Source organism: Leptodactylus fuscus, chromosome 3, assembly GCF_031893055.1.
Source record: "Leptodactylus fuscus isolate aLepFus1 chromosome 3, aLepFus1.hap2, whole genome shotgun sequence".
Lineage (NCBI taxonomy): Eukaryota > Metazoa > Chordata > Amphibia > Anura > Leptodactylidae > Leptodactylus > Leptodactylus fuscus.
Window position 1 is genome coordinate 171,880,126 of NC_134267.1, and position 22,017 is coordinate 171,902,142.

At 41.9% G+C, this 22,017-nt stretch overlaps 1 protein-coding gene across 1 annotated transcript in view; it reads left to right on the top strand.

Annotated features, from left to right (window-relative positions):
- PLCH1 (phospholipase C eta 1) overlaps positions 1 to 22,017 on the top strand; it is a 209,383-nt gene that overhangs the window by 17,384 nt on the left and 169,982 nt on the right. The window contains exon 2 of the mRNA XM_075268765.1: positions 10,002 to 10,113. Within this exon, the coding sequence (XP_075124866.1) occupies positions 10,035 to 10,113 (79 nt within the window). The 5' untranslated portion in view covers positions 10,002 to 10,034. The remainder of the gene's footprint in view (positions 1 to 10,001; positions 10,114 to 22,017) is intronic.

The window sequence follows — 22,017 nt, forward strand, 5'->3', positions numbered from 1 at the left end:
AAAATCATGCTGATAGAGCCCCACATATGCGTGAATAGCCTTTAAAAAGTCTATTCAGGCACCGTAAATGTTATATTAAACTACCCCCCCCCCCCCCCCCGTTTTAAAATAATACCCTAAAAAAGAATGTTATCTACTTGTGGATCGTGCACGCTGGGCGGGCATTCAGGGTGTGTCTTCTTCTTCATCCATGCCTCTTCTTCCTCCAATGTCCTCCGGTCCCATCCTCCTCCTGCGCAGTAGCATGCGGCTTCTACTACGGCTACTGCGCAGGCGCCCAGGCCATTTTTTCGCGAGCGCCGGAGGAGGACAGAACCGGAGGATGTCGGAGGAAGAAGAGGCGTGGATGAAGAAGACGGTGCACCCTGAATGCCCGCCCACAGTGCACAATGCGTAAATAGATAACATTCTTTTTTTAGGGTTTTATTTTAAAACAGAGGGTAGTTTAATATAACATTAACGGTGCCTGAATAGCCTTTTTAAAGGCTATTCACGCATATGTGGGGCTCTAAGCGTCTATGCACCAGTATCTCAGATCTATGCAAGTTAGGAGCCGGTGTCATTTACAACAGTTTCTGGCATAAATTCTAGTAAATCTGGTGTCCAGCGGGAGGCAATTGCAATCTTAGGCTCAAAACAGCCATGCCAGAAACCAGCCTCAGATGTATGATAAATTTCCCCTTTTATATCTTAATGTCAAGTTTTTACAACAAATATCAACTAATCATACAAATGTGCATTATATAAAGGCAGCTTTTTTTCTGCAGAACTGTACATTGAATGCACTCGTTCAGGTTGACCAGGACTCCAGTATCTTAAGTTACATAAGGCTAGTCTAGTAATTTTTTTCATCTAAAATTAAAGATTTCGAACACTTGTTGCTAGTGGCCCAAATTTTTTTTTGTGTTCTGCAAAACCACCAAAATACAGCCTGAAAACAAACATATCTGAAAATCTAATTTGATCTGTTAGATTTGTTTTTTCTTTTGTTGGGTACTACAGATGTTCTCCCCAGTAATACATGCCCTGGTCACAGATCAAGAAATGACTCTACGATTAGACAGTTTAACTTTTGTAGTTCAGTCTAAAATCTCTAATATACAGTATAGCCAAAAGGGTTGTCCAGGATTTGGAGAAACATAGAAGAAAAAAAACAACTACTCACCAGCGGTTGCTAGAGAGGGACGTCACTCACACATTTCACCAGTTCCTTACCAGCAGTGGTCAGGCCAATGATTGGGCTCGGTGGTCACATAAGCCTCAGGGCTTCAAGCAATGTGGCCCTGGCTCAAGACTGAAAGGTCACAGATGGCAGACAATGGATCCCCGGTGACATTTTATTTATTTTTCTATTTTTATTTTTTTGTTTTACACCTCTCCTGGCTGCCCCACAGGTTGCTACAGATTCTGGACAACACCTTTAACTGCCCTATTAAACTCCTACACTAAGGACAATTAATGTTTAGTGTCTTCGTAGAAATTGTTCCATTGAGGACATGTACAAACTTGAGAGTGTTATGTGATAAATAGTGAAGTTTTTTCATGCGATGAGTTTCATGCTAACTTCTTGCCACATACTCTCAAAATATTATTTAGAAATTCAGACCTGGGGAACTATAATGTATAAAATTGAATGGCTTGTCGCCTGTTTTAGATCCCCGGAGTGCTCAGTTAGTGGCGGTTCTAGAACCTGCAGTGGTATTCTGGAGACTTGTAAAATGTAGTGTTTTTGTGATTATCTTTACAGTTCTCTGTTACTAAAGTGACATAGATTATAAGCACTGTATGTAATCAAAGGCTAAATGAAGATTACATAGACCTAAAATCCAAATGTGTTTGTGAGGCAAAGGCCCTATGAAACGTCCTGCAGCATTATAGCTGTGGTCTTTCCTGCAGTGCGGCAACGCATTGCGGTTCTTCCCAAAGCGATTTAAACAGAAAGTTTGCAGAGTTTTCTTCCGCAGACTTTGTTACAAGTATACCTTTGGGGAAACTGCCGGCGTTTCCGTAGGCATAATCGAAATGCTGCAATTTCCAAAACCGCAGCATTTCTGCACAGCAGTTTTTACCACAAAGTGGGCATGGGATTCCCAAGGATCCCATCCACTTTGCCTGTAGTGTAAAACGCAGAGATTTTTCCTGCGGTGTTTCCGCTGTGGGCAAATTGCGGCGTTTCCGTCCTGTGGGGCCCCAGGCTTAAAGGGATTTTCCCACCAAAACGAGTTATTTCCTATCCATAGGATAGGAAGAAATTGTTGATCAGTGGGTGTTTGACAGGAGAATGGGGCACTGTCATCCCCCTTTCTGAATGAAGCGAGAGAGGGCAGCGTCTACTTCAATGGGTGTGCTGGAGATAATAGAAGTACAGTGTTTGGATATCTCTGACACTCCCATTTAAATAAACGGAGTAGTGCATGTGTTGTCCAACCACCGCTCCCATTAGAACGGGGGATAAAAGTTAGACCCCCACTAATTTGCAACTTTCTCCTTTCTGTGTATAGGGGATAACGTGTTTTTGTGGAAAACCCCTTTAAGTGCCTTATTCTAAAAAGAATGGGCATTATGTTGGTGTTTGATTTATTTTATTTTTTTTTTTTAATAATGTTGTCATTTTCCAACTCTTTGTGATGTGGAGCACTGAAGGATTCCAGGTTCTGCATTATCTTCAGAAAGCCCTTTTTAGTACGATTTGTGCACAGGATTATTTTTGTACTGAAATAGGATCAGGCCTTCCCTAGATTGTTGTCTAAGATGGAAGCAAATAATGTTATTACTGTAGCTTATTTACTGGAAGAGAAGCAGACTGTATACATCAAGTGTATATTGGCCAAACCTGACAATTTTGATGGATGTAGCTAACCATCTAATGTGTGTGTGGACCTCCTGAATCTCCTTGGACAGATGTGGGGGGAGGATAACAAGCAGTAAGTTGACCTGCCTAATCCTTTTGATCTTGGGGCGATAAGCTGCTGGCAGAGGAGTCTGGCACCTGATTTCTCTCCCCTTCCCAGTCAGAACACATGGCTGATCCTTGTATGTTTATATATAGGAGTGTTGCAAGATAGTCGTCAAACAAACCATTGATTGGCTAACAAATATTTTATTAAGGCCTCAGCTCAAACCATAAGTTCCATACCATGTATTTCTTCCAAACAAGCGCGCTCAAAGAAACAATTAAATGTATCAAATATAGAATGGTCCAGTCCAGGGAATCTGTAATATCTCCGACATAGTCATAAGTGCACACCACAAACTAACGCTAGGGTCACACTAGCATTGGAGTCTCTGTACAAGACTCTGTCCCCCGTTTTACTTAAAAACAGCGAAGAGAAAAGTCCACCGTTTTCGTCAAGACACCCGACGGACCCCATAGACTATAATATATATATAATATATATACACACACACACACACACACACAGTAGTCTATGAGGTCCACGGGTTTCTGCGTGTAACCCCTTTTTGAGCAAATAGGGTTTCCGTCTTTCAGGTTCCCAAATGGACACTGGAACAGACACCCAAACATTAGCGTGAACCTAGTGTTGCCCTCCTATGTTTACCCTCTAGTCTCCTTCATTATCACACATGACATGATGTCTTTATCTAAGTGTAACTTTGGATCTGTACATACAGCTTTATTTATTTCTTACCTTATCTCCTATAAATGGCTGGTGCACTATATAAGCTCTCCCACCTCGTGAAAGTACTATTTATGAACATTGTTTATGTCACTTTGGTGGATGTTTTATTATATTTAATCAAAACAGAAATAAGAATTATTATTATTATTATTATTATTATTATTTTTATTATTGTATTTGCATCGCCAGCTGAGTCTGGGAATAGATACCGGTATGTTTTTCCACATTGGTTATACATACCTTTTCTTTTCAGTTGATTGAACCCTTGAAATGAATAGTTTTAATGCCCTCAGCCCAAAAGGAATAGGTTGTGAAAACTGAGGCAATGATTATTGTCTCTTTGATCAATGGAAATGGTTCATTGCACTTCACAGAGGACAATGTTTGTTGTTACGGTTGAAACTTTATCAAATTTTAAGAGTTCTCTCTATACTCCTATCCAGGGCTCAACTCTGATTTTACCTTTTAAAAAAAATTATTAAATATGTTTCATTATATTATATAATTAAATGCATAGTTTGTTACATATTTACATAATAATTAGATCACTTGTTTTTTGGGATTTTTTAAAAATGAATTTAGAGGAGCTTTAATGCTTTTGACTGACCCTTCAACTGTACACTCACTGCAAGTGGAGTGATGCCTATTACAGCAAGCAAAGGATTGGAGTTGCTGGAAGTGGTTCAAGTCCTGCCAAGGACAACATCTGCAAGGAGTTTGTATGTCCTCCCCGGGTTTGCGTGTGTTTCCTCCGGGTACTCCGGTTTCCTCCCACACGACAAACACATACTGATAGGGAATGTAGATTGTGAGCCTTATATGGGACGGTGACTGACAATATCTGTAAAGCACTGCGGGATATGATGGCGCTATATAAGTAAGCATAATAAATAAGGTGCTGAACAAGTAAATATACACTTTTAAGTTAACCTGCAGATATGATAAAATCCTACTATTATATGGAGAACATAGTACATATAACAGGAACTATTTAGATTAGTTTTGATTTCCACCACCATTATGATTTCTGTATTGCCAGCTATGTGTTGAGTTAATCCTGTAAAATAGTATTAAATCCTCTTTAAAAAAACAAAAAAACAAGACAGCAGGGCACTAGAGTGAGCTGGAGTTGGATGTATCAGATAGAGTGACTATCATGGGAATTGTCAGGCGGGCTGTAAGCTGAGAACACATCCACCTGTTTCTTTTAACTATTTAAGTGCTTTAAGTACCCCTGACCTAGATTTCCATTCACATAAAGTCTACATGAGTACAGGTGCTCCTCAAAGTCTGCCTCAGGCTTCACCAACAGAGATGACAGAGACTCCTCCCAGGAGAATTAAGAATATTAATCATTACCATAGACAGACATAACATATTGGCCATTATTCCACTTCTGCTTCTTAGGCAGAACAAACACTGATATTCAGGATCGACAAACACCATAAAAATGAGCTGACCATGTTTATTTAATATAAAAAACAAAAAAACTTTGCAAGTCTTCAGTAGGTGATACCTTTTTTAATGGCTAACTCATAATGATGACAGAATATGACGTTTCGAAGCTTCCTCTGAGCTTCTTCTTCAGATATAACTAAAAACACCTTCTAGAGGCTGCATATTTATGACTGGACACAGGGCTAGAATTACAGGAGGGAGGGGGGAAGAGGCTTATTACTATATACTTATAACAACAAACAATCAATTGCCAGATCCCTGGTTCTTATCTTAATGGCTGTCTTAATGATTTGTATAAAAAGACATAAACCCAAGTGAGATGTTCATCCCATTGTCCAATGTCTGGAATAGGGTCATGGCCTTGTACTCATAAATCAGTCGCTGTTTCCTTGATTTAAAGTTCCCTTTTAAGATCAATATTTTCATGTCATTGATGATGTTGTGATCTTCCTGGCAGAAGTGTTTTGGCACGGGAAGATCAGTTCTCTGTTGTTTGATTGTATGGCGATGTGAATTAATTCTCATTCTGAGTTTCTGACCGGTCTCTCCAACATACAGATTTTCAGTGGAACATTTGGTGCAAATGATCAAATACACTACATTAGGTGTGTTACAGGTGAACACACCTGGGATTTTATATTCCCTGTTAGAGTTTGGGATCTCTATCCTGTCAGTGGTCAGTATGTGCGGGCAGGTCTTGCACCTCTTCTGTCCACATGGAAATGTTTCTGTGTTAGTTTGAGGTGACAGTGAGCTGCTGACAACCATATTCCTGAGGTTTGGTGGCTGTCTGTAGCACAGGAGAGGAGGGTCTGGAAATATGAATGTTAGACGGTTGTCTTTTTGCAGTAGTGGATGTAATTTGCGTGTGATTCCTCTCAGCGTCTCCAGGTGGGGGTTATATGTGACGACCAGGGGCACCCGGTTGTTTTCCTGTTTGGTATTGTATTTTAATAACTCCGATCTTGGTATCCTGGTGGCTCTGGTGATTTGGTTATCAACTGTTCTTGGATGGTAACCCTGCCTCAAGAATGTGTTTTTGAGGCCCCCAAGGTGTTCGTCCCTATCTGCAGGGTTTGAACATATGCGATGGTATCTGATGGCCTGGCTGTATACAATGGAGTTCTTTATGTGTTTAGGATGAAAGCTATCCCATCTTAGGTACGTAGGGCGGTCAATTGGTTTCCGATACAGCGATGTCTCAATTTTGTTGTCCTGTATCTTGATCACTGCATCTAGGAAGTTTATTTCGGAGAAGGAGTGATTGAGCGTCAGGTTGATGGTGGGATGGAACTGGTTGAACTGTTCATGGAAGGTTTTCAGCTGTTCCTCAGACCCGGTCCAAATGATTAGGATATCATCAATGAAGCGATAGTAGGCCCGAGGCCTAATGGTGCAGGTGGATAGGAAGTCACTCTCAAGCTTGGCCATGAACAAACATTTTCCTTTTACCATGCTTATTTAGTAAAGCCTCAGGCCCAGAGGTAACGGTGATCACTAAAGGGCAAGTAAGTAGGCTGTAGTTCCCATTTGGACGGGGGCACCACATTGGTTATAAAGTAGAACCTTTAAGGCTGAGGTGAAGCACAATGAACGAGAGTGAAGCCTACACAGAAGAGGAGAGAATTGTATGACAAGTTCAGCAGAAGGGGTGGCATTTGCAACATGAATTTAAGAGTGCATTTGCAAATAAATGGTTAATACACAAAGGAGGAAAAATGGTGGTTATATCTTTAAAAGGGCAAGATAAGCGTGTGTTGGACATCCTAAAGGGCAGGAGGCATGTAGGACAGATGTGGTTTGTTTTCAGTTTTGGAGGTTGCCCCCACCTGTCGGGTAGTGATGAACTGAATAGGGAGATTGAGGACGGGATGAAAGACGTTCTTAGCTTCTCTTTCTCCAGTGCAACTGGATAAACCTCTTCCTGAAGGAGCTGCATTGTTTCATAGAGGGGATAGAACAGGTCATTGTGGATGGCAAGGGACTTCTTGAGGATGCTCTTCTCCACAGTGCTTTCCCAGCTTTACAGCTGATTACTAAGCTGACCTTCTTAAGTAGTTTGGAGAGCTTCACCATGTCCTTCTTCTTGGCATTACCCTCCAACCTATCACACCATAGAGTATTATCCCTGCCACCACTGATTGGAAAATATTACCAGTAATTCTTTACACACTTTTATTATTATTGTTTATTTATATAGCACCAATAATTCCATGGTGCTTTACATTTTAGCCTCATGAGGAAAAATATTCTGCCTTTCTTGTGAATCTTTTCAGGGTGTCCATACAACTTTGTTGTCGCTGTGTAGGCCAAGGTATTTGTACAACAACACCAACTCTACTTCCTGATCATCGATACAGATCAGGTATATCCACCTTTATCTTTATTAAAGGGATCCTATCATTAAACCATAATTTTTTTTTCTGGTTGACACGTAGGAATAGCCTTAAGAAAGGCTATTCTTCTCCTACCTTTAGATGTCTTCTTTGGGCCGCTGTTCAATATATAATCCGGTTTTCGTTGGTATGCAAATGAGTTCTCTCGCAACTCTGGCGGCGGGCCCCAGCGCTCAAACAGCACTGGGCTCCTCCCCAGTGCTGCAAGAGAACTCTCCAGTGCCACGTCCATCTTCTTCAGTAACATCCTCTTCATGCGTCTTCTTCCGGCGCAGGCGCTCAAACATGTAGGCCTTGGGCAGAGCCGACTGCACATGCTCGTGAGCACAAGAAAAATGGCTGCTTACACAGTAAGTGGCCATTTTCTTGTGGCCTGTCGGCATGCGCAGTCAGCTCTGCCCGAGGCCAGAGGCCTACAAGTTTGACCGCCTGCGCCGGAAGAAGATGCATGAAGAGGACGTTGCTGAAGAAGATGGAGGCAGTGTTGGAGAGTTCTCTCACAGCATTGGGGACGCCCCCAGTGCTGCGAGACCACTCATTTGCATACCGATGAAAACCTGATTATCTACCGAACGGTGGCCCGGAGAAGACATCTAAAGGTAGGAGAAAAATAGCCTTTCTTAAGGCTATTCCTACGTGTCAACCAGAAAAAATTGTGTTTTAATGATAGGATCCCTTTAAGGTCGATGATCATTTCTTTAGTTTTCACTGTTTTTAGAATGAGGCCATTGTTGCTGAACCATGAAGAGAACAAGGGTATGAGGCCAGCTGCACACAGGTAGTTACAAGACAGAAAATATGGTCTGTATTTGACCCTTATTTCCTGAAGTGCATTCAGTTTGGAGAGCAGGACTCACTGTATCATAATTATCTTTACATTAGGACCAATGGGGTATGAATCCTGAATATGGTCATGCATTAGATTTAACGCTAGGTTCACATCTGCGTTTGGGTTTCCAGTTGGAGTGGGGAGGGGTCTGCTTGGGGATCCCCCCGAACGGAAACCTAATCTGCATAAAAAAGCTGTTACCTTAGGAAACCTGCGGACCCCATAGACTATGATGGAGTCTGTATGGTTTCTTCTAGAGAAGGGCAAAAAATATGGAGAGAAAAGTGCTGCCTCATTTTTCATATAGAGAGGGGAAAGGAATCCCCGAACATAGTACAAGCGCTTGTGTGAACCCAGCATTGGTAAGTGCTTTCTTGCATATCTCGAAAAGTTGATTCATATTATACAAGAACATAAAATAGTAGAATAAAACACATATTATAGACAAAACTACCTTGAAGTGGTCCTTGGCTCTGCAATCCTAAAATAATCTACTCCCTGTATTGCAATTAAACAGTGTATTTCTTCAGAGCTTTCTACATTGCATGTGCGCTACAAGTACAAATGAGCATTCAGGTCATGTCTATTAGCCGACAAGTGTAAGTCTGTGTGTGGCCTGCACTATAAAGACATAGGGATGGTAGTTTTGTTTTATCAGTTAATTAAAATATACAAACAGGGCTTTGTGGAGCGGCTTTTGTGTAATTAGCGGCATTAGATTAGTCGCTGCTAATTGATAGCGGTTGATCACATCAAATCTTCAAGTTAATCTCCTGGAAATTGATAGCATTATAGAAGCTCTGTAATCGGTCTCATCAAGAAATGTGACCAGATAGTTATTACAGAACTGTAAGACTGTGGGAGGAAAACAGTAGAACAAAACTGAATGTATCCATGCCATGTGATATATTGTATTGGGAACAGACCCCTGGCTGTCTGACAGCTCAATACATATTAAGCCCCATTGATGATTTTTCAACCCACCACATTGGTGAGTACCTAATGGACATTTACCTCATAACACTGACATTGCTCATGTGATACATTTTCATTTAAAGTGTAGCAGTTTACATTTTTTGCATAAATCAATTCTATAAGTGAATATGAGAAACTCTATAACTTATTAGAGAAGATTGCTTCTTATCCTGTAGATATCTGATCAGTAAGGGTCTGACTGCTGGACAGTAAATTACTAAAAATGTATCCTCCTGTTATTTGGATTAGATTGTACATTACTCTCAGGTGCCAGATACTTCTAAAATCCTCTGTATACTGCGCAATCAAATATAACAATGTGAAGTAATAATGTTTTCTTGTAAAAAAAAAAACCCTGTATACATGCCTATTACAGTCAGTCTAATGGAAGTCGGAATATTTGTTACACTTTAACAAAAGGCTGTAGAAATCTGAGATCTTCTGACTGACCATACACAAAAGATTGGTGTTGGCCGAACAATCTGAGCATATTGGATCAATCTCCACCAGTGTGTATCATCTTTGTATCTGAAGTCTATATCTTAGAGTTGAGGGAGCCATTAAACAGTTTTTAACATGTTTTTCTGTCATGCAGTTTATTTTTCTTGTATAGTTGAATTATGTTGCTGTAAGGCAAATACCGGTGAACTCGCCCTCTTAAGAAACGCTACAATCCGATTAAAGGTATATCTGTCTTTTCAGGAGATCTGCATGCAAATACAACACAAGTGAAAAATGAGCTCCTGGAATCCGGAGAGGCAGCGTCTCTTGCAGTACTGCAGACATTTTCTGGCAGACAATGGAGTGTTTCATGGTAAAGTCCGATCTTTCATCTTCTTTATTTTGGGACCACTGGTTTAAAGAAATGAGACTTTAATTAAGTAGAATTTGTTGGTTTTTTGCTATCAGCCATTTCAGACTTCAGTAAGATTGACTATAGTATTTGGTAACCTTATTGGCCAGAAAGTCGAAACCAATGCACATAATCGCTACTTTCTATCACATATCTCCAGTCCTGAGAACCTTCACATATGGATGAATGGTGTCGACAGCTCTTTTTCTTTCTTAGCTTCAAACCACATCCAATGAACTTGTCTTGCTCTTGGATTTCTTAGGAACCTATGTCAGATTTTATATAGTTACTGAAGATATCTACTCAACAAAACTGAGAACTAACCCCAGCTAATGTAATAACCACTTCCTACATTCATTCAGTAGATCATAGGTACTTAACCTATTCTTACTGCATTCACCTTGGACTGGTGGCCGAGAGCCACATTCTATTAATAAAAAATTGAGAAATAAATTATGCAACAGCAAACAGTTGTAGATATTTTATTGCAATTATACTAGTGGAATATATTATACCATATAAGTTGTCACTGCTGAGAGGTTCAGATACATATTCGATATTGTCAGTATTGACGTCATATTGTAACCTGTGCTTATGGCTGTAAGGCCCCGTTCACATGAGGCGCAGAATGGTAGATTTTGGTCCTGATTCTGATGCGGGAAGCCGCATCAGAATAGGACCAGAATGCGCCTGCCATGACTGTCATGGACTCCAACTGAATCAGCAGCGGAATCTGCTTGAAAAAAGGGCAGCTACATAGACCGCTATTGTGAGGGGGCGGATTATGACGTGGATTCAGTGCCAAAATCCGCCCCCGCTTGCCCCGCTTGAATGGGGCCTTACTCAGGGTTTCTGTAGTGAGCCACAAAAATAGGAGTTGTGGACCACATGTGGCTCCTGAACTACTACTTGAATGTGGTGGAGTGTTGCAGTGTTTCAGCCTTTCTAAATACAATATCAGTTTGTCAGCTTAGGGGGCGTTCACACTACCGTCATTGTCCGACAGGTAGTGTCCGCTGCTAATGTCTGTTCAAAATCTTGCACGGACATTAGGAGCGGACACTAGCTGTGTCCGTGACATTTGTCATTAATTTAACCGGTTAAGGACCGCCGTACGTAAATTTACGGCCTGCGGTCCAGGTACCTAAAGACCGGACTATTGTCAAAATACGTCCTGTCTTTAGGTACCTATTTCGCGGGGGGATGGGTGCGGGGAGGACGGGGGTTAGGTGTTACTAACACCTAACCCCTTCTTCAATAACGTCCAGTCGGAACTGAGTCCGACTGGACGTTTTAACCCTTTCGATCGCGCCGTCAAACATCACGGCGCGATCGAAAGGCATCCGCCGACAATTGAATCCGATCAGCACCCCCCGCGGCGAGATCGGAGGGTGCCGATAGCAGTAAAAGGTAGTCTGGGGTCTGGCCAGTGACCCCAGACTGCCCGGAGCCCCCACATACCTGGTGATCCTGCCAGGACCTTCTGATGTCAGGCTGTGCGTCTACACAGCCTAACATCCTGCTACGGAATGCCATGTGGGACACCTGCAGGCTGTGTCTCACATGGCATTCTATATCAGCACAGTATTGCTGATTGAAGTGTCCTAAATGGACACATGAAAAAGTAAAAAAAAAATAAAAATAAAATGAAGTGTATGAAAAAAATTAATAAAGTAATAAAGCCCAAAAATCCCTTTTTCTCTATAGAAAATGAATTATATAAAAAAAGAACTAAAAAGTAATAAAAACAATGCATATTTGGTATTGTCACGTCCGTAACAATCTGTACAATAAAACTGAAATAATATTTAATGTACACGGTGAACGCCGGAAAAAAAAAAACGGAAAAAACTCGCTGGAAGTAATGATTTTTCGCCATCTCACCATACAAAATATGCTATAAAAAGTGATCAAAAAGTCATATGCATCCGACAACAGTACCAATAAAAAGCGCAGGTTGTCCCGCAAAAAATAAGCCCTCAATCAACACTGTCAACCGAAAAATAAAAATGTTACGCCTCTTAGAAGATGCGATGCAAAAAAACATTGATTTATGTCCCCAAATGTGTTTTTCCTCTGCAGAACTAGTAACACATAAAAAAATACTATAAATGAGGTATCGCCGTAACCGTACCGACCCGCAGAATAAAGGGAACATGTTACTTATACTGTACGCTGCATGGTGTAAAATTAAAAAAGTAAAACTCAATGCCAGGATTGATTTTTTTTTTTTTTTTTTTTTCTAAATCCAGCAAAAAAGGGTTAATAAAATGTATTCAATAAGATGTAGACACCCAAAAACGGTGTCATTACAAAATGCATCTTATTCCGCAAACAACAAGCCCTTATATGGCTGCGTCACCAGAAAAATAAAGTAAATATAGCATCTCACAATGTGAAGACAAAAGTCCGCAAAAATCGCCAAATTATTTGAACACAACTGGCTGCGTCAGGAAGGGAATATATAAGCTGTGCGAGCGAATATCAGCAGACACCCCAGATTTACACCTTATGAGGGAACAGACACCAAAAGTGACCCCTAAAGTGACCACCAGAGTGACTCCCCCAATCATAGGAGCTACGGGGACATAGTAGGGAATTTGGTGTCTGCAATTTCCTCCGCACAGCTTATATATTCTCTCTTCGCCATCCGCTGTGCAGTCACGTCCGGGATACTAATACTCACTACACCCCCTGAGAAATGCTTTGAGGGGTGCAGTTTTCAAAATGGGGTCACTCCTTTGGGGAATCCACTTTTCTGGTACCTTACAGGCTCTACAAACATGACATGGCGCCCAGATACCAAACATCTGAATCTGTACTCCAAAAGCCTCATAGCGCTCCTTCCCTTCTGCGCCCTGCTGTGCGCCCAAACTGCAGTTTATGCCACATGTATGACACATGTATGACACTGGTGTACCCGGGATAACGGACGTAATGTCATATGTGGGTATAAACTGATATTAGGGCACAGCCGGACACAGAAGGGAAGAAGGGTCATTTGGTTTTTGGAGCACAGACGGTTTGGTTTTTGGATGCCATGACACTTTTGCAGAGCTGAAGCGCCAGTAAAGTGGAATCCCCTGATATGAGACCTTATTTTGGAAACTACACCCCTGAAGGATTTATCCAGGGGTACAGAAAGCATTTTTAACCCCCAAGTGTTGCTATAACTTATTATTCATAAATGAATACGCAGCTGATTGTGAGAGGTGAAAATGACCATTTTTCCAGGTATCCGTCATTTCAGTGCGTAATATGTTGTGCCCGACTTGTATCAGAGATGAACGCTCTAAAAGCTGTTGTGCCCAGGATACCCGCTAAACAGTTTTTGGAGTGTCTCTGCTGACATAAGTCGGGCACAACATGTTGCACACTGAAATGGCAAATCTGTAAAATTTTCATTTTTAACTTCTCTATCAGTTGCGATTTCATTTCTGGAAACTAAATAAATGCAACACTCAAGGGTTAAAAATTCTCGCTACACCACTTTATAAATCCCATCAGTGGGCTAGTGTCCAAAATAGGGTGACATGTCTGCGGATTCCACTTTATTGGCAATTCAGGGGCTTTGCAAAAGTGGCATGACGTCCAAAAACCAAACTGTGCTCCAAAAACCAAAATAGCGCTCCTTCCCTTCTGTGCCCAGCTGTACTCAAATAGCCTTTCTACTCACATATGGCATTAAGTACGTTATCCGGGGTACACCTGTGTCATACATGGGGGCATACACTGCCATTCGGGTACACAGCAGGGCGCAGATGTGAAGGAGCAATATGTGCTTTTGGAGTGCAGATTTAGATTCTTCGTTTTTGGACACCATGTCACATTTGCAGAGACCCTAAAATTGCCCCTACAAAATGGGGTCACTTCTTGGTGAATTCCAGTTTACTGGCACCTCCAGGGCTCTGCAAAAACAACATGGTGCCCAGAAAGTCCCTCTAAATCTGTACTCCAAAAGCTAAAACGCACAGTGGTCCTTCCCTTCTGAGCCCTGCTGTGTGCCCAAGCAGCAGTTTACACCCACATATATAATTTTTTGACCCCCGGGATGGCCCACTTAATAGTTTTAGGAGTGCAGGTCTCTGACAACACAAAGTGGGTGCAACGTATTGGGCACCGAAATGGCATATTTTTAAAAATTTCAATTTTCATTTTGTACATTAATTTTTGGGAAGCATTTTAGGCTCAAAATGATAATACCCCTTGATACATTCCTTGACAGGTGTAGTTTCTAAAATGGGGTCACTTTTGAGGGGTTTCCATTGTATTGATACTTTAGGGGCTCTGCAAATGCGACATGGCCCCTGAAAACTATGCCAGCAACATCTGCCCTCCAAAATCCAAATAGCGCTCTTTCCATTCTGAGCCTAAGCATGTACCCATACAGCAGATTTTGGCCACATATGGGGTATTGCCGTGTTCAGAAGAAATTGTGTAAGAAACTGTGGGGGCTTTTAATTCTTAAACTATTTGCAAAATTAAAACTATGGCACTAATTGGACGATTTATTGGGAAAAAAAGTAATTTTTTATTTTCACGTCCCAATGTTAATAAAATCTGTGAAACACCTGTGAGGCCAAAATACTCACTCTACCCCTAGATAAATTCTATGAGGGGTGTAGTTTCCAAAATGGGGTCACTTATAGGGGGTTTCCACTGTATTGGTACTTTAGGGGCTCTGCAAATGCGACATGGGACCTGAAAAATATTCCAGCAAAATCTGCCCTTCAAAAGCCAAATGGCGATCTTTCCATTCTGAGCCCCGCCATGTTCCCATACAGCAGATTATGACCCCATATGGGGCATTTCTGTGTTCAGGAGAAATTGTGTAACGAACTTTAGGGAGCTTTTTCTCCTTTATCCTCTTGTGAAAATTAAAAATTTGGGGCTAAATTGACAGTTTGTTGGAAAAAAAGTAATTTTTCATTTTCATGGCTCAATGTTAATAAAATCTGTGAAACAGCTGTAGGGTCAAAATGCTCACTCTACCCTTTAATATGTTCTGTGGGGGGTGTAGTTTCCCAAATGGGGTCACATTTAGGGGGTTTCCACTGTATTGGTACTCTAGGGGCTCTGCTAATGTGACATGGCACCTAAAAATAATTCCAGCAAAATCTGCCATCCAAAAGCAAAATAGCGCTCCTTCCATTCCAAGCCCCGCCATGTTACCATACAGCAGATTATAGCCACATATGGGGTATTGCCGTGTTCAGGAGAAATTGTTTAACAAACTGTGGGGGGCTTTTACTCCTTTAACCCCTTGTGAAAATGAAAACTTTGGAGATAAAGTGACATTTTAGTAATTTTTCATTTACACATCCCAATGTTAGTAAAATCTGTGAAACAACTGTAGGGTCTAAATGCTGACTATACCACTTGATTAATTCTGTGAGGGGTCTGGATTCTAAAATGGGGTCACTTTTGGGGGGTTTCCATTGTTTTGGTACTCTAGGGTCTCTGCAAATAAGGCATGGCGCTGAAAATTATTCCAGCAAAATCTGCTGTTCAAACACCCAGTGTCGCTCCTTCCCTTCCATGCACTGCCGTGTGCCCAAAAATCAGTTTACACCCACATGTGGGGTATTTCTGTGCACGGGAGAAATTGCACAATAAACTGTCAGATGCATTTTCTCCTTTAACCCTTTGTGAATGTGTTAATTTTAGGTCTAAATGAATGTATTAGTGAAAAAAAATGAAATGTCTAAATTTCACCGCCATATTATTTTTATTCTTATGAAATGCTTAAAGGGTTAACAAACATCCCAAATGCTGTTTTGAATAATTTGAGGGGTGCAGTTTTGAAAATGGGGTAATTTATGGGGGTTTCTATTATACAGGCCTTTATAATTACTTTCAGAACTGAAGTGGTCCCTAAAAAATTGGTTTGGAGAATTTTCTTGTAAATCTGGAAAATCGCTGTTACACTTGTAAGCCTTGTGACGTCCAAAATAAATTAAAAGACAATCAAAATATGATGCCAATATAAAGCAGAGATATGGGAGATAATATTTATTCATGTATTTGGATGGTATGACTATCTGCCTGAAAAGCAGAGAATTTCACATTTTGAAATTGCGATTTTTTTTCAAATTTCCATCAAATTTCCTAGTTTTTTTTTTATAAATAAATGCAAAAATATTGATTAGTGTTTACCACTAACATGAAGTATAATGTGTTACGAAAAAAACAATCTCAAAATCACTTGTGTAAGTTAAAGCGTCTCAAAGTTATTGCCATTTAAAGTGACACATGTCAGTTTTGAAAAAAGAGGCCTGGTCTTTAACATACTTTTGGGCCTGGTCCTTAACCGGTTAAATGGCGATCGGGTGTGTTGTTTTGCACTCCGTGCCTGTCCTTAAGTGTCCGTTCCTAAAGATGTCCGACTTTTCAAGCGGACAGAAAAAACCTACATGTCGGGTTTTGCTGTCTGCTTGAAAAGTCGGAAATCTTTAGGAACGGACACCTAAGGACAGACACGGAGTGCAAAACAACACACCCGATCGCCATTTAAATGAATGAAAAATGTCACGGACACAGCTAGTGTCCGTGCAAGATTTTGAACGGACACTACCTGTCGGACACTGACGGTAATGTGAACGCCCCCTTATTGTGGTTTTCTCCATAATTCATGCTTGCACCCCAGGTGAAATCTAGTACCATCTGGTATAAGCAACATATACAAATGCATTTGAGGAAATACACAGCAAACGTGTCAGTAATTTTAATGGGGTTGTGTGGTGAAGTAAAGTGAAAGAACCTTTCTTAAAGAGGACCTTTCACCATATCTGGGCACATGCAGTTCTATATACTGCTGGAAAGCTGACAGTGCGCTGAGTTCAGCACACTGTCGGCTTTCCCGATCTGTGCCCGGTGTGAAGAGCTTACGGTCCGGTACCGTAGCTCTTCTATGGTCAGAAGGGCGTTTCTGACCATTAGCCAGAGACGTCCTTCTGCCTCGCGGCGCCAATCGCGCTGTGCTGTGGAGCGGGGAGGAACGCCTCCTCCTCTCCTGATAATACTCGTCTATGGACGAGCGCTGTGAGCAGAGAGAGGGGGAGTTCCTCCCCGCTCCACAGCACAGCGCGATTGGCGCCGCGAGGCAGAAGGACGTCTCTGGCTAATGGTCAGAAACGCCCTTCTGACCATAGAAGAGCTACGGTACCGGATCGTAAGCTCTTCACACCGGGCACAGATCGGGAAAGCCGACAGTGCGCTGAACTCAGCGCACTGTCAGCTTTCCGGCAGTATATAGAACTGCATGTGCCCAGATATGGTGAAAGGTCCTCTTTAAGCTCCACATTCAACCTTACCACGGCCAGGCTGAATATGGCAGGACTGGTGATGGTTGGTGCGCTCATCCACTTCAATGGGAGTGCCAGAGATAGCCGAAGTAGAGCACTTGTCTATTTCCCACAGTCTTATGGAAATGAATGGGAGCGCTGAAGATAACAGAGTGCTGTACTTTCACCTTACTTTGTGGGAACAACCCTTTGATGTTGTTACACCTGTGCCTCGGAGCTTAGCTACACTTTATTTGTGTTATATACCGGGCCTCCTACCCTTTGGGAATTACAGCATTATGGGATATAAAGGCTGATGTACATTGGGAGGATTAATCTGTTATTTGGACTTTGTAAATCTAATTGTACATACTGATATACGTTTTCAATACTTTATGTATACACACGTTGTCTTTAATATATTTCAGATAACCACAAGGTGGCAGTAAATGCACATTTATAGCAGGCGACGCACACATGACATCGTTCATACATTAAGTGTTCATTCTTCAGTAACTATCTTCTAGTAGAATATGAAATGTTTTTTAGCTTGTGTATAAGTGTTATGAATGCTGCCTTGTGGCTGTGACAGCTAATTCATTTTTGGATCAATTTATATCATACTTGTTTACTTTTAAAATCATCTTCAGGCAGATTTGAGATATGAACGCTGCGGAAATTAATTTTTTCCTATGTACAAGTACAGTTCATATCCCAACCAAATTGTGTCCGTTAACCGCACCATCAGAATGATCCTATTAACATTGAAAGCAGAGAACCCCAAATGAACAGTGCCAGCAGAATGCCTCCAGTAAGCAGTAGTGCCAGCATAGTGCCCACATCATACTGATAGATGGCTCAATGACAACAGTGCCAGCAGAATGCCTCCAGTAAGCAGTAGTGCCAGCATAGTGCCCACATAATCCCTATAGATGGCTCAATGACAACAGTGCCAGCAGAATACCTCCAGTAAGCAGTAGTGCCAGCATAGTACCCACATAATCCCGATAGATGGCTCAATGACAACAGTGCCAGCAGAATGCCTCCTGTAAGCAGTAGTGCCAGCATAGTGACCACATAATACCGATAGATGGCTCAATGACAACAGTGCCAGCAGAATACTTCCAGTAAGCAGTAGTGCAAGCATAGTGACCACATAATACCGATAGATGGCTCAATGACAACAGTGCCAGCAGAATACCTCCAGTAAGCAGTAGTGCCAGCATAGTGCCCACATAATACTGATAGATGGCTCAATGACAACAGTGCCAGCAGAATACCTTCAGTAAGCAGTAGTGCCAGCATAGTGCCCACATAATACTGATAGATGGCTCACTGGCTACAGTGCCAGCAGAATTCCTCCAGTAAACAGTAGTGCCAGCATAGTGTCCACATAATACTGATAGATGGCTCAATGACAACAGTGCCAGCAGAATACCTCCAGTAAGCAGTAGTGCATAGTGTCCAAATAATACCGATAGATGGCTCACTGGCTACAATGCCAGCAGCACGCCTCCTGTAAGCAGTAGTGCCAGCATTACCGATAGATGGCTCAATGACAACAGTGCCAGCAGATGCCTCCTGTAAGCAGTAGTGCCAGCATAGTGCCCACCTAATACTGATAGATGGCTCACTGGCTACAATGCCAGCAGCACGCCTCCTGTAAGCAGTAGTGCCAGCATTACCGATAGATGGCTCAATGACAACAGTGCCAGCAGATGCCTCCTGTAAGCAATAGTGCCCACCTAATACTGATAGATGGCTCACTGGCTACAATGCCAGCAGCACGCCTCCTGTAAGCAGTAGTGCCAGCATTACCGATAGATGGCTCAATGACAACAGTGCCAGCAGATGCCTCCTGTAAGCAGTAGTGCCAACATAGGAAATTAAGCATTTCTCCCAGAAAATTATTGCAATTACGTGTTTTATTATACACATTTTTATTTAGTTTGTATTGGAACAACTCAAAAACAGGGAAAAAAAAGGCAAATTAAACATAATTTCACACAAAACAAAACTGTTGCCACCTTTTCAAAATTGTGGGTAAATAACTTTGTCAAGTATGTGATGCTCATTCGAACTCGCCAATGGCAAGTAACAGGTGTGAGTATTATAAAAAAAAAAAAAAAAAAAAAACATACCTGAACCAGGAAAAATGGAGAGAAGTTGCATGGAGAACAGAAAGAGCAGAAGAGAACTATCTGAGGACTTGAGAACCAAAATTGTGGAAAAATATCAACAATCTCAAAGTTATAAGTCCATCTCCATAGATCTTGGTGTTCCACAGTGCGCAAAATAATCAAGAAGTTTACAACCCATGGAACTGTAGATAATCTCCATGGATGTGGATGGAAGAGAAAAATTGATGATAGGTTGCAATGCAGGATAGTCCAGATCGTGGATTAGCAGCCCCAATCAAATTCCAAAGATCTTCAAGCTCTCCTGTAGGCTCAGGGTGCATCAGTGTCAGCACCAACTATCTGTCGACATTTGAATAAAATGAAATGCTATGGCAGGAGACCCAGGAGGATCCCACTGCTGACACACAGAGACATAACAAAGCTAGGCTGCAGTTTGCCAAAATGTACATGAGTAAGCCAAAATCCTTCTGGGAAAATGTCTTGTGGATAGATGGAACCAAGATAGAGCTTTTTGGTAAAGCATACTACCGTATTTTTCGGACTATAAGACGCACTTTTTTTCCCCCAAATTTGGGGGGAAAAGAAGGGTGCATCTTATAGTCCGAAGGTGGCGCCTGGCATCCGCTGTACTAGAGAGACGGATGCCGGCAAGGGATAGATGCCGGGGCCTGAGACATCGCTGCGCTCCTCTGCCCTGCATGAAGCCAGCAGCGGGAGGAGTGATGCTATTCCGCTCCTCCCCCCCGCTGGATTCATGCAGGACAGTGGAGCGCAGCGATGTCTCAGGCCCCGGCACCTGTGCCAGCGTTTATCCCTCCCCGGCATCCGCCTCTCTAGTACAGCGGATGCCGGGTCAGTATCGGTGGCCCCTTCTCCCCCGGGGCCGGTCCCCACCGGCCCGGTACCTGTGAAGTTGTAGGCCGGCTCCTGCGCGGCGATATCGCAGGAGCCGACCTGTTCGGGTGACAGCCGGGAGCCTAATGAGGCTCCCAGGCCTGTCACGGCTATATTAGTATTGCGGCTGGTCTCTATGACCAGCCGTAATACTAATATACAGAATGTCCCATAGACGGCAATACCACTGTATTGCCGTCTATGGGACATTCTGTATATTAGTATTACGGCTGGTCATAGAGACCAGCCGCAATACTAATATAGCCGTGACAGGCCTGGGAGCCTCATTAGGCTCCCGGCTGTCACCCGAACAGGTGACAGTGGTATTGCCGTCTATGGGACTTGCAATCAAGTGACCGCAGGTTCAAGCCCCCGGGGGGGAATAAAATAGTTAAAAAAAAAAAAAAAAAAAAAAAAAAAAAAAAAAAAAGCTTTTAAAAATATAAATAAAAGTTCTAAATCACCTCCTGTCCCTAGAAAAAAAAAAATATATATATCATAAACCACCGGGTTTTTTTTCAATACAAGGTGATCTAAGCAATAGATATTCCCCAAAATGGTATAACTAAAAAGTACAGCTGGCCCCGCAAAAAAAACACTATGCGTCCCCGTACAGCTGCAGGGTCACCTGTCAATGTGGCCTTGCAGCTGTTGCAAAACTACACCTCCCATATATTAAATATTTTACCATTTTTTGCTTCAAAATTTTTTTTCCCTATTTTCCTCCTCTAAAACCTAGGTGCGTCTTATAGTCCGAAAAATACGGTATTTTACTATTTAAACAAAATACAAAGAACACAGTACTAACAGTCAAATAGGGTGAAGTTTCAAATATGTTTTTGGGGCTGTCTTGCTGTCTCTGGCACAGGGTGCCTTGACTGTGTGCAATGCATCATGAAATCTGAAGATTACCAAAGGATTTTGGGTTGCAATATATGGCCCAGTGTCAGAAAGCCTGGTTTATATCATAGGTCATGGGCCTTTCAGCAGGACAATGACCCCAAACATGCTTCAGAAAGAACCCAGAACTGGATGGAAACAAAGAATTGGTGAGTTCTGAAGTGGCTAGAAATGAATCTTGATCTAAATCCCATTGAACACCTGCGGAGAGATCTTAAATTTGCTTTTGAGAGAAGATACCCTTCTAATATGAGAGACCTGGAGCAGTCTGCAAAAGAATTCTGATCCAATATTCCAGGTGAGAGGTGTAAGCAGCTTGTTAATGGTTATAGGAAGCAATTGAGTTCAGTTATTTTTTCCAAAGGGTATGCAACCAAATATTAAGTTGAGGGTGGCAGTAATTTTGTCCGGCCTATTTTTGTAGTGTTGCATGAAATTATATCTTTTTTTCTTTTTTTTTTTGTGGTGTCCCAGTACACACAAAGGAAATGAATGTGTATAGCAAAGCATGTGAGATTGCAATATTTCAAACTTACTGCTATCACCATACATATATGGCATCCACTGCTGCAAGTGCAGATAGATGCCAATAAATCCCATCCCAAGTACCACCCTCATTTTTACGTACAAAAGCAACAATGAGCACA